At 32.5% G+C, this 14,359-nt stretch overlaps 1 protein-coding gene across 1 annotated transcript in view; it reads right to left on the bottom strand.

Moving 5' to 3' along the window:
* Nucleotides 1-2,221: 2,221 nt before the first annotated feature.
* LOC148956411 (ATP-binding cassette sub-family F member 2) overlaps nucleotides 2,222-14,359 on the bottom strand; it is a 57,096-nt gene continuing 44,958 nt past the window's right edge. Inside the window, exons 7-11 of the mRNA XM_089108007.1 lie at nucleotides 12,217-12,396; nucleotides 9,463-9,603; nucleotides 6,915-7,106; nucleotides 5,295-5,498; nucleotides 2,222-2,472 (exon numbers count right to left, since the gene is read on the bottom strand). Of these exons, the coding sequence (XP_088964133.1) occupies nucleotides 2,347-2,472; nucleotides 5,295-5,498; nucleotides 6,915-7,106; nucleotides 9,463-9,603; nucleotides 12,217-12,396 (843 nt within the window). The 3' untranslated portion in view covers nucleotides 2,222-2,346. The remainder of the gene's footprint in view (nucleotides 2,473-5,294; nucleotides 5,499-6,914; nucleotides 7,107-9,462; nucleotides 9,604-12,216; nucleotides 12,397-14,359) is intronic.

Raw genomic sequence — 14,359 nt, 5'->3', positions numbered from 1 at the left:
TTCAAGAAACACCACTCCTTAACAGATGCTTTCATTTTGCTAACAAATGCAATAAATGAAACTTTCTCAAAAAATAATGTCCTAGTTGGAGCTTTCCTAGATTTTGAAGGGGCATGTGACAATGTGAACCACCAACTCCTTTTAAACAAACTTGCAAACCTTGGAGTACCCCTCAAGCTAGTATCTTTTATTAAATCCTTCATAGAAGTGCAAAGTTTCATCGTTTGTGTTTGTTCAGCCTCTTCACCCCAAAAGACAATAACCAAAGGCCTACCTCAGGGAGCAGTCCTCAGTTGCCTCCTATTTGCCCTATATGTCTGGGATATGAACCTACCCCACACGAATCTACAATATGCTGATGATCTGGTGCTATGGTCATCTGGCAACACCTTTCAGATAGCACAGTCAAATCTGCAAAAGTCACTTTTCCAGTTCGAAAATTCTCTCAACATTCAGATTTACCCATTGCACCCACCAAGTCAAAAATAATTCAATTTCACCTGAAGCGAAACTATTTTAATGCAAAAGTAACTCTAAATATAATAACTATTCCAGAAGATAATCATATTAATTACCTAGGTCTCATACTAAACCAAAGACTTAACTTCCCCCTTCACATTACAAACACAATAAAAAAGGTACTATAGAAAAGCAAATATAATAAAAAGACTTTTTTCCACACCCGGGGGTTGTAATGAGAAAACTTTACTCCAATTTTATAAATCACATATACGACCCCATATTGATTATGGGCTCATTGTTTATGGTGCTTGTGCAAGGACCCTGATGCAGAAAATTGAAACAACACAAAATGATATAATACGTCTCATATATGGTCTTAGGAAACCCACAAGCACCAAGTTTCTGCTTATGGAGAGTGGATTAGCAACAGTAAGGGAGAGGCGTAGATTTCTCTTGACAAAACATCTTACAAAAATTGAATCAAATAGCTCACACACATTACATAATTGGTTAAGAAATCCAGCTATGTATAGAGGTATTGCAGATGAGTATGCCAATATTCAAAAGAAGTTCCCTGTACCTGCGAATTCTATTGCACCTACTTTCTCCCAATCCCCTCCATGAAATTGGTCATTTCCCATAATAAATACTGAATTTTCAAAATAGAATAAAGATTTAACCCCCATTGCTTTTGTCCACAAAAAAATTTGCAGAACTTAATACAATTACCTGTAAAAATCACTTCCAAATATTTATTGATGGGTCAAAAATGAATGAGAAGGTTGCAAGTGGTGTTTTCCTTCCTCACCTGAAAATTGCAATGGGTGAGAGATTATTTAATAATTTATCTATAATGTCTGCTGAGTTAAATGCCATAATCATGGCATTAGAACACCGTAAGCAAAACCAACCTTTGATTGCAAATTCGAGTAATATTATCATCTATTCCGACTCTCTATCAAGCCTTGAGTTGCTGGCCTCAGCTCCTCAATATAAGTTGAACATTGACGCTTATCATTGTCTCAGTATTATTGATAATCTTGCTTCAAGTTGCATAAAAAATTATTTTCAGTATATTCCTAGCCACTCTGGCATAACTGGTAATCATCAGGTTGATGAAATAGCTAAAAATGCTATAAATATTAACCAGCAAAGTGGGACACCAATCCTAATTAGAGATATTTTCCGATGGAGGCTATCAGATATTAATTTTAATAAGATTAATCATATCCTCTCCCCCTTTCCCAATAAGTATCTTTCTAAAATCTATCATAGAATTCATTCTGGAACAAATGGATTAAATTTCCTTGCATTCTCATATAAGTTTTCTAATTCAAGTGGTTCAAGTCCCTGTCCCCTCTTTGCAGGCATTGTAATATGAATAATGAAACAATTGACCATTGCCTATTTGAATGTAATATGCTGATGTCTGCAAAACATACCTTGCTTTGTAAACTGTTAAAATACTTCAATCACCACAAAATCTCACTATCAGCCAAGAGCTTAGTCAACTATACCTGCACACAGAGCACAGAAATCGATATCTGTCATCTTATATTTGAACTCCTTGAGTCAAGAGATCTACTGAAAGATATCTGAGAATATCTAATAAATAAGAGACAACCAAGACAGTAGCTCTGTAGCCCACAGAGAGAAGCAAAAAGAAGAGGGCTAAATAGTACCAACTGAATAGCCCGCCTGCTGTGAATTAGAAGAAGAAATAAATCCGTTATATCCTAAATTTCAAGAACAAATCAAGTCATGCGAGGCTCAAATTTATTTAGAATTTGCACTTTTCAAATCTCTTGGTAAAGATCTATTATCACAGCGGTAGTGTGCATACCATCTTGACTTGAAAGGCCGGAGAGAAAATCAGTTCTAGTGTCAAAATTTAGCTGCCTTTTCCTTTTCTTTGAGGACCTTGCTTCTAAGATGTTCTTTGTATGAAATGATATCTCCCTGCCATTTTGTGACAGTTTCTTTCTCACAGACCCAGATTTCTTCAGCTACCTACAATTTAAAATAAAGTTAAATTTAACCCTTAGAAAGATTATTCGAAAAGAAAATCCTAACACTAGTGAAAAAAGTTTCCAGCTTGTTTGATATAAAAACAATGAACAGCTTTTAAAAGCATAAGAGATTCAAAAACACAGTTATTCTCCGAGTGTAATCAAAAATTTAAACAGATATAAAGAATTTATAATCGGTTATTTTTGGATCCCAAAGACACATTCCTGTTACACTGCTGTATTTAATCTCCATAAATTTTTATCTTCATACGCAGAAATATCCCGATAACTAATGCACCTTGTGCTTTCTTTTGTGAATGCACTTTTTTGTTAATTCTTGAAGGTTATTTTTCCCTGTTTTAATTATTAATTCAAGCTTCTTTTTAGTAAATTTACAAGTTAAACTAGGAATAATATATATTGGGCAAACTTTTATCAGATAAACTTAATTCGCTAAGCACTATTCAAAACTAATATAACTTTCATGTTTCACTAAGCAAAAACCACCGTTATGGGGTCACCTATATCACTGTGCAAAATATATCAAGGTTTATCATAGCAAAATAGTTCTCACCCAATTTGACTTTAACAGGCGTAATTAGACATATTTCCGAGCAAGCCCGCACATTTTCTTAAGATTAACGATGAGAAATTGTATGAAGATAAGTTTTCCCCTCATTTTCGCACATATAACAACCTTCTGATCTTCTTGTGCATCAATTAAAAAAAATTCCATAACGCAAGTTTTTCAAAGAAAAGTAAAGAGCTACATTAAGCCCAAAATGAGCAGAAGAAAGAGAAAAATATTAACAAAGATTGCTGAAAAGAACCAATGAATGCAGATTGACAGTTTAATATATATTGATATTTGTTCCCGAAATCTTGGCAGCTTTGTATTTATTAACGTTATAAAAGAAAAAAACATTCAAAATGTATTTTGCTTTCAGTAAAATACAAAAGACGTTATGGTCTTTACAAGGCATAGGAGGCGTTAGCCTTACCCCTGTTTATTGTAGTTCTCTGTTCCTGTTCGTTTGGGGTTTCCCTTATTTACCGATAATGATTTATCTTTGTTTTATATTTGAATTACTATTATACTATGTTTCTGATCGTGTTTGACTTAAAGTAGCTCTTTACTTTTCATTGAAAAACTTCTTTTGCGAAAAGTTTTTTAATTAATTTCTATTTATTTTTAGTTGACACAGTTTTTTTTATTGGATAATAAAAGGAATATTTTAAAGTTTTTTTTTCTCCTTAAGAATCAAAATTTCGGTTTGCCATTTATACAGTAAAAAAAAAAAGATTTCAACAGATTTTGATAATAGTTGTATTAGAAAAAAACTTTGGATGGATGGATACGTGGCATATTATTCTAATAAATGAATCGTAAATATGCATAATCTTTGGGCTTCTATAGGACTGAAGCCATTCTGACCAATATCATGTTATAGCCCTAAATATAGACAAATGTCAGCCTTTCATCCCCCTCAACATGACTTGAAATTTTTGACTTAATTCCCTTAGAAGTTACTAAGATATCGCAGAAAAACGCTTTTGATAACCTTGAATGAATAATTCCTGACATATTGCATTAATGTCCTTTTGATCATCTGGATGCACATAGTGTCTTTGATTCAGCTAAAAATACCTTGGAAATTTCAACTTAACACCCTTAAACATTCTTAAGATATTAAGATATATGCCTTGGATACACGTATTGTCTTTTGGTTTAGTTAATCATGCCCATTTTTATGCCCTGAAAATTCCAAATCAGTTCGGTGGTTTTCGGGTAAAAATACCTTGGAAATTTCAACTTAACACCCTTAAACATTCTTAAGATATTAAGATATATGCCTTGGATACACGTATTGTCTTTTGGTTTAGATTCATCATGCCCATTTTTATGCCCTGAAAATTCCAAATCAGTTCGGTGGTTTTCGGGTCCGGTAAGTTGAGGTCTAATTATTGTTATTATTACTTTTTTTTTTTTTTCTTTTTTTTTTTTTTTGGTTTATTGATTTATTAGGAGGGTTTTCTCCAGTACAAGTTTTGTACAGACGCCCATTTGACAATCTGGATGTCTTTTGATTTAGTTTTACATCCTCCTTAGCTTTCCCTGAAAGTTTCAACTTAATATCCTATTCTGTTACTGAGATATTGCATCAATTTGTAAACCTGAGTGGTCTTGAAATCTTTAGATTTCGCTTAACAGTTGTAGTAGTAACAGTAGTAGTTGTACCAGTAGTCATAGCAGTAGAAGCAGCCTTAGCAGTCACAGTCCCAGTCACAGTTAAATCCAAAAGTAGTTGCAGTCACAGTCGCGAGTAATCACAGTCACTAGTACTTGCAGTCCCATTCACAAGTAGGCGGAGTCGCAAGTAGTCACAGCTCTAGTCGCAAATAGTCGCAGCTATGATTAAAAATAGTCGCAATTGCAAATAGTTGCAGTCACAATCGCAAGTAGCTATAATCCCGATCGCAAGTGGTCACATTCACTAGTAGTCGCAGTCCCAGTTACAGGTGCTTGCAATTTCTAGTATTGTGGTTGCAAGTAGTTGCAGTAACAATCGTATATAGTCACAATCCCAGTCATAACTAATTTCAGTCAAAGGCGCAAAGCAAAGTTAATTTCAAACGTTAATTTTTACAGCAGATAGGTTGGTTTTTAAACTTTTAGATAAAAACAAGTGTTTTTTGCGCAAATTAATATTGAATCTATATATGCAGTGAGGACAGCAAGCCCAATAAGAAGTAATCCGCCTGATTTTGCTGATCTGGAATAAGGTCCATCACACACAATTCAGTTTTAAATCGTCAACGTACCTGATTAATGAGCCTGAAGTCATGGGAAACAAGCATCATTCCTCCTTCAAATGCTGCAATAGCCTCAGCCAAAGCATCAATAGTCTCCATATCCAAGTGATTCGTAGGTTCATCAAGGAGCAACATATGAGGTACCTGCCAGGCTAACCAGGCAAATACTACTCTACATCTTTGACCGTCACTCAATTGTCTCATTGGGCACACCTAGGTAGGAGCATTTTTATTTCGGTTACTTCAAAACTTAAAAACAACACTAAGTAAAGACTTACCAAAGCAAAATAAAATTAGTAAGTAAAAAAAGATTAATTTAAAAGACTTTGAAACATATGCTGGTTCAACAGGGCCAGTCATTGGAAAAACGATAAAAACTCAGTTAAGCTAAATTTTTTGAAGGAAGAAAGTTTGAATAGATGAGAAAAAAATGATAAAAATTTAATAATAATTTTTCTATGGCTGCTATGGCTAATCTTATCTAAATTTCAGGACACAATGAGCATGAACAATCGGAATTTCATGTTTTCCACAGAGGACTTTTAAGGCAACAATTTAACAGGATATGCAAGTAAAACCGCAGTAGGAAATATTACCACCATATAAAACAACCATCAGCACAAAAACTTCAAACCTCCTAAAATCAGTAAACTTTTGCATATATTCAGTCCCAGAAGGAGGGGGGAGGCTCAGACTCATTTGCAATAGTAGTTATTAGTATATTTGGAATCTTGAAAGGCACATCTAATGTTATCACTCATCTCAGCTAGAAAACTAATAGGAAAAACACCAGATTTACTAGTCTTCGAATGGCTTCTCTTAGGACTAGCCAGGCTCTGAGCCAAAAATTTTACAAGTAAAAATTTGCAGGATCAAACTATAAATTTGCATAATCTTTCAAGCTTAATAAATAGGCATAGAGCTAGAGAAGTCTTTTCAAACACTAGAAACTTGTGTATGCTCTACAATAGTTTGCTACCTCATAGAAGAAGAGTTAGCTAACTAAAGTGACTATTCAATTATTCTCAGAAACAAATTAATTGGATGGGAAATTAAAGATGAGTAAGCAAGGTTAAAAAAACAATTCAGCATAGCCTAGTAGTATTGTCTATCTCTGAATATATTTGTAGGGAACAAACAAAAGAATTTGCTAGTCGTAGGAAATTTTAGCTGTCTTGGACTTTCTGTCAACGTATACTGCATATATAGTTATCCACCTTTGTTGGTCTTAAATTTCGGGAAACTCTCTGACAATTTTTTGTTGCCTGTTATTAGTGAATTGTTAGTTAATAATTTGTGTTATGACAGAAAAAAAAACAGCTTAGGAGCCCCTACTAATTAGGCATTCTTTACGTATGCTGATATTGTTACACTATTCAAAATTCCGGTATCAATAGATGTTTATGTTGGTTGTATGCAGATCACTGCTCAAAATATATAAAAGAGCTTCAATATGAATTATCTTGCACGATCCCAGGCCACTAGAGGGAAATATCTTAAGGATCATTTGAATGTTTTATTTATTAATTTTTTTTTACAAACCTTATTAATAAAAATACCAACTTTCATTCTTTTCCACTTTGCAAATGTTATTTCGATTAACAGAAAAAAAAGCAAACATATAATTACTTGTTGTTTTCCAGAAAGTCCATATCGTCCAATGATTTTACGCATATCTTCTTTTTCCTTGACATCAGGGAAAGTTTTCATCATGTATTCTAAGGGAGAGAGGTCTAAATCTAGGAGCTCATGAAGATGTTGATGATAGCGAGCCATCTTAAGATGCGTATTTCGTCTAATCATACCAGTTGTAGGGATAAGCTAAAATAATCATTTCAATAACAAATGAAGGGCTTCCACTATATAAAATATATATATATATATATATATATATATATATATATATATATATATATATATATATATATATACACATATATATAATATTCCACTATATATAAAAAGGGCTTCCACTCTCAGCGTCAGACAAGCTATCCAATTCTAAAGAAAAATCACACTTTTTTTTTTAAGGGAATCCGGGTAGCCTTATCAAGCGTAGGCAAAATTGAATATATTTTATAAAGTAGCATAGGAATTGACCTTGTTTTCGCTCCAGAATTTCGAGAAACGTGTAGTAATTTTTCTACAACAAGACATCTTGGACAGGCAAAATAATACTTTCCACAAAACACAATCCAGCACAATTGAGGTTATTCTTCTAGTGAGCTGTACGCTTGAATTTGATATTTTTTGACAGATTAAAGGCAAAAGACAAAAGGCCTGTAAATTCTTCATGTGCTAGTATAACCTGACATCAACTATACAGGTTAAAATTCATTTACAATATGGTGATATAGCGTAAAAGAGGCAAAGTTTTAAAAACAGTGAAGATTTAAATGCAGAAGCACTAAATCCAAAGTAAGTCTTAATATTGATATTTGTTCAGTGTCCTCAACTCCGAGCCAATCGGTAATCAGAAAACAATCATGGGACATACAAAGGGTAACGTACCCGAAGCGGACATTTATCCATTCTACAATCAGAGTCAGTTAATTTCCGATGCTCACAAGAGAGAATATGTTTTTTTTTATGTCTGTTTTATGACGGGCTTTTTGGCTGGTTATGAAATAAAAGCACTGACATGACATTAATTAAATAATAGTAGTAACAATGAAACCATTACGGTACCAACGGTAAGAAAAAACGAAAGAAAAAAACAAGAGTCTGACAATTCAAAATCAAATACTGAAACAAACTAACAGATTAAGAGTAAAATTAAAGGTACCTAAAAAAAGACTCAAATACCCCTTCATTCTTCGAGCACCTCTAAATCATTTAAAATTTAAAAAAATAACCTTAAAGCTAGTGAAAAAAACCTCTAAATAATGGGAGTTGACTCAATCAAGGTAATTCTGGCAAACGTTCATTCACGCGACGGTCAGAGTAAGCAGCTACTGACATAGAATAATTCTAGTAATTAAAATGCACTAAAGTGGTAATGCACAGATAATTAAAAGAAAAATTAAGAATGCAAACTATGAGTAATGCACAGAAAAAAAGTACGAGATTCAGATAACGACTAATAAGATAGCTTATTTATACAAAAACTTTCAATATTTTGGTTGTCTGTGTACTATTCTGAGTATGGTATGAAATTGTGGGCTATTTTACTATGTACATAACAAGTATATGAAAAGCGTTGAAAACAAAAACATTGGCGAAAAACGAATGTCAGGAGAATTATTAATTTGTATTTTATCCGCTATAAGTGATTAAATACTTATTTAATTTTTTTTAGACACTAAATATTTTCATTCTGACTATTAGATAGTTTTTAATTAACTAAAAGCCCATCTGCGATTTTCTCTTCAATTGTGACACATGAAGAAAATTTGTGCAATGCTATAGAGATTTTTTCCAAAGGAACATCTGATTATATAACTTTAAGAAAGAAAAAATCCCAATACAATAAACATTGGTCAATGTTTATTAAAATCGCACTAAGCCCGTAGGAAAATGCATCAAGCATCACGCACAGTAACCAAGTTAGATCACTTTCATGCCCTAATCTATTCCAAAACTTGCTTTTTTATTAACTACATCGATTCAGAAGCAAGAAAAATCTTGGGAAATAGCTAAAACTAGGGCAAATCTTAAGACATGCTCCAGCCATCTAAGTCTTGCCCTGATAATTATTTCACCAAATAAGGATTTTTAGATGAAGAAATTGCATTTGTTGGGAATATATATCAATTCTTGAGCTTATTTTCCAAGCATCCACTCTAGCATTGTACTTTATTCTTTTCCAAGGTATCAACAGCGTTTTTTTTATTCGTTAAAAATTGGAGATTAAAAGTAATAAACAGAATCTAAATAAGGAGTCAGCTATCATCTGAATTCCCTATCTCAGCCCATACCTTGAACGTATATATTTTTTTTTTTTAATTTCGTGATATCTTTTTCCAATTCACAAAAATGTCCGAAGCAAGAAGTGCAGGAAATAACTGGAGTAATCCCTTATCCAATTTTATGCAACGATTCCTTTTCATCTTGAGTTTTAGCTTTTTTAAGTCGAAGTGGTTACGTTGTCTTTGGAAGATTAAGATTATATTTACATGTTAACTCAGAACAACATTTTATATGGAGGTAAAACATAGAATAAATCAATTATGCTTACATCACCATAGATCAGTTTAAGGAGAGTACTTTTTCCAGCTCCATTAGGACCAACAAGGGCAAGTCTCGTATCTAAATCAATACCGAAATCCAAGTTCTTGTAAATCCAAGGTGTTGAATCACTATAGCGGAAGCTAACATTCTAAAATGAAACAAAATGTTATGAATTAGTGATAGTTCTACAAAACCTGTGGCTTTCAAATTCGAAGTGTCTTAACGTGTCAGCTAAGTCGGAGGGGAAGGTGATGAGCAAAGGCCATCGTAAAATTACAAGCAACTATTATCGTTACTAGAAGATTCGTAGAGAGGAACTCATTTGATGGAAGAAAAATTTCATTTTTTTTGTCGGCCGAACATAACTTGCAGCAAAAAAGAACTACAGTGCTACTAAGACTACTAATCCACCGTAAAGCTAAGCCAACTGAGGTTTAAATAATGGGAAACACTATATCACTCGGCTAGCAAGCTTCTGATCTAAGCCTTTGTTCTTCAGAGTGTGTTGGTTCCGAAGCGCTTTATCAAGGGACATATATACGAGTATATATATATGTATATATATATATATATATATATATATATATATATATATATATATATATATATATATATATATATATATATATATATATATATATATATATATATATATATATATATATATATATATATATATCCCCTGTCTGTAGCCCCTGTCTCGAAAATTATTTACCTTGGTTTACCAATTGGAAAGGATCTAAAAACTACCCGCTCCCTTCTTATTGATCATCTCCGTGTATATATATACATATATATATATATATATATATATATATATATATATATATATATATATATATATATATATATATATATATATACCAATTGGAAAGGATCTAAAAACTACCCGCTCCCTTCTTATTGATCATCTCCGTAAACGCCTGGCTTTTGCTTACAGTAGAGTAGTCTCATCTAAAATCCGTTTCAACCGTTTAATTCTGGCTCGACTTTATAACGCAGTATCCCTTCCCCATTTCCTGTATCTAAGCCCATTTTGGCGAATTTTTCCCGAGCCAGAGAAAAGAAAGCTCAGATCCGTGTTTTTTAAGTATGCGAAGTTCTTGTTGCGGCTCCCGCCGTGGACAAGAAATTCACACCTTGCTAAAAATTTTAAAATTGCGGACTCAACGGCAGCTACAATTGAACAAATGAAACTGTACAACGAGAAAGTCTCTTCCCACCCTTGGTACCGTTTGCTAAGGCAGTAAATCGCTGTCCATTTAATTTTATTTGCACATCTCTTGTCATATTTAGTCTTTTTACCGTCTCTTGTCATATTTTGACTAGTTGATTGAGTCCGTTGATGTTGAATTGAAGTTATCAAGTATTTTGCTGTAGGTTAGGTTAGTTGAATTGAAGTTATCAATCATATTGCTTATGTTTCTTCAGTACTTGGGAGTTTAAAAAGTAAAAATTCTTACGTACCTGCAGTAAAGCGTATAATTGAGTTTTTGTTTCTCGTCTTTGTTATTTGTTCGATTATGTGTAATTTGTTGTAATTTGTTTTTTGTGTGTGTTTTCTTTTTTGGTGATACTCCGTCTTTTGTACCTTTTTGTGACGGGTAATAAATAAATAAATAAATAAATATATATATATATATATATATATATATATATATATATATATATATATATATATATATATATATATATATATATATATATATATATATAATGTAGTTTATAACATTCCGTGTTCTTGTGATAGATATTACACTGGCCGCAGTCACAAGCTCTCAAATTAGTGAGACATTCCGATACTTTCGATTGTGCTTTGGCTGAACATATTTCTGATCACCCCAGCATTTTTAGTATAATTTAAGGACGCTTCGGTTATTTCAAATGCCTGGCAATTTTGCACAATGGGTATGGAGAGCCATAAAAAAAAAAAAAAAAAAAACAAAAAAAAAAAAAAATAAAAAAATACTTACTTGAAAAGTAATTGCTGACTCAATTTATGATAGAAAGTGAGAAACGAACGTTTAGTTAAAATACGTAGCTTGGCTATACAAAATCCCTACACAAACAGAGTAAATTCAATTGCTTAAAGAAAAACAAAATTAAAAACCAACAAGAGGATCATTTTTCATTTTTTAATATTTCTATTGACTTTATTTTATATATTTTTATTAACTCTAATGCATTATTTTAATTTCAGCTACTTTCTGAATTTGAAGGAAGTAGCTCAAACTGTATGTTTTGTTACTCTCTAGATCATTTCAAGAGTAACAATCCTATTTTGATTTGGTTTTTACTTTTGAATTTAATGATTTTTTGTTCTCAGTTTTTCATGTTCTCTTCTTATTTTTGTTTCCACTTTTTGTATTTAGTTCAATCATAACTAAAATGCTTTTTTCATACAGGAGAAAAACTCACGATTGTTTCTTTCTTCCTTGTGTTATAAACACATTTTGTTCTGCTGCTCTTTTATCTTGTACTTTTTACTTTTATTTTTACTGAGCTGAGACCCATTTTTCAGGATTTTGTTTTTCTTTTTTTTTTGTTAGCATAATCAAAATTTTTAATCTATTTATAAAACAGATCGCTATATTCGTTTTTCACTGAATAAAAAATATTATGCATACCAGAATGTACCCATAAAGCGTATATCATTTCAAAATATATCTAGAAAAAAAATCCAGACCCTTTGTATTGGTCATACCTAGAATTCCATAATTATAAAACAAAACAATTATAAATATGCAGAATTATAGCTTACCTGAACCATAATGACAGGCGGTGGAATGCTGCCACAGGACGGAAAATCAAAAGACACCGTCTTATCACCTAAAACTTTTTCGGTTAACCCACCAGCAACCATTTTGGCAAGAGTTTTCTCTTTACTCTGAGCCTGTCGCGCTAACTTGGCAGAGCCGTGACCAAACCGAGCAATGTAATTCTGAAAGTACACAAACTCAATCAATGATATTTTTAACTTTTATTGATGATAATTATATTACCCTATTTACCAAAATCTGTAACATCATAACTGTAAGATCATTACCTTAGGTTAACCATATTGGGGAACTACAGAGCTCATATTCTCGTCCTTGGAACACATTTATTAGAAGACAATAATGGCGTTATTAGCATTAACAAATTTCCTAGATATTCTTATGAGCTAACTTTGCACAAATGTTGCACAAAAAAAAAAAAAAAAAAAAAAAAAAAAAAAAAAAAAACCATACCGAAAAGAAGTTTTTCAAAAAAAAGAGCCATATAAAACTTAAGAACAGCAGAAATAAATCCTATAATAATTCACACTTAAAACGACCAGAAATTACTAAAAAAGAATAAATCAAACCCAAAACAAACAGAAAAAAGGATCATGTCAGTCTAAAGATAACAGATACTGGTACAGATGAATAAAAAGAAGTCGAAAAACGCGTAAAAATTTTATTTGAATGTTGAAGTCAAACTTACAAAGAATAAAAATTACTGCAAGCAGGAGTTTGACTACTGCCCTCTTCCCCGTCCACAACAGCAATAGTTCTAAAGTATATTGCAACATTTGCATTTTACTGAAAACTACATGTATTTTGAATAGTGTAGTTTAATTCTTCAAAACATTGACAAAAAATAAAAATAAATCACTAAAAGAATCATTGGATCACTGGAAAAGATCACTGTAAAGAATAAATGAAAATAAAATGAATATTTAATATACTATAATATTAATTCCTGGAAGTTTCAGCGAACCAAGATTTTATTTCACTGTAATCTTTTAATTTTTCAGCGCTATAAACATGAAATTTTTTTTATAATATGTTTTGTTTTCAGTAAAGCGCAAATAACACATTGAACTATAAAACTATTACGGCTAGGGGAGGGGGAGGACAGCAGTGGTGAAACTCTTGTTTGTCATAACTTGTGTCATAAATTTGGAGTAAGTAACAGACGACTTGGCGGAGGTCCTTGCGGAAATATTTACTTTTGTATTTTGGCTCAGTTTTTTTTTCCACTGGCTAGAAATAACTTACGTTTTCTTGCTTTTTTTTATGAATGTTTATTCTGCTTTGTTAATGCTAAATTCACAAGAATAGCTTTTTTGTAGTTTTTTTTAGCATTGAGGACGTCTTGGTGGAATATCCGTTTATGTTCTTCCACTTTGTTTTTTTTTTCCACTGGTGAAAATCACCCTTATTATATTAGTTATTTTTAATTACATTTTTTCTTGTATTTTCCCTTTTTTGTCAAACGAACATAAGGTTTCAGCCTGATACCCTTCCTCATCTATTCCTGAAATATTGAAGATATACCGTTTTCAAATGCAGAGTTTCCTGGATGCAGAGTGTCTTTTGATTTTGTTTAAAATCCCCCTTAGCATTCCATGAAAGTTTCAACTTAATACCCGCAGCCGTTCCCGAGATCAATACAGACACGCTCAGATATACTTCTTGAAAACTTGGATGCGGTTAGTGTCTTCTCATTTAGTGCAACGTCGCCCAGAAAATTCCCTTAAATTTGCAACTTAATAACCTTAGTAATTCTTGGAATATTGCAGATAAGCCCTTTTGACAACCTTGATGCACTATGTAATTTTGACAACCAAGATGCAGCTAAACTCTTTTGAATCAGTCCAACACTTCAAGTTGTAATAGTAGAACTTACAATGGTATTTGAAATCATGGTCACAATCGCAGTAATAGTAGCAGTACTAGAAGTAGTAGTCGCAGTCTCAAGTAGCAGTAGTTGCAGTCATGAATTGTCGCATTCGCGGTCGTAAGTTGTCGCACTCGCAGTCGCAATTGCAGATAGTCACAGTCGCAAGTAGCAGTTAAGTTGCATTCGTATCCGAAGTCGCAAGTAATTGTAGTCACAGTCATAAGCTGTCGCAGTTGCAGGAAGTCGCAATCGGAAGT

Source organism: Artemia sp. Qi Xiang Cuo, chromosome 1 (genome assembly GCF_049724085.1).
Source record: "Artemia sp. Qi Xiang Cuo chromosome 1, ASM4972408v1, whole genome shotgun sequence".
Lineage (NCBI taxonomy): Eukaryota > Metazoa > Arthropoda > Branchiopoda > Anostraca > Artemiidae > Artemia > Artemia sp. Qi Xiang Cuo.
The sequence above is the reverse complement of the archived record's forward strand: the minus strand, read 5'-3'. Positions and strand labels throughout refer to the sequence as shown.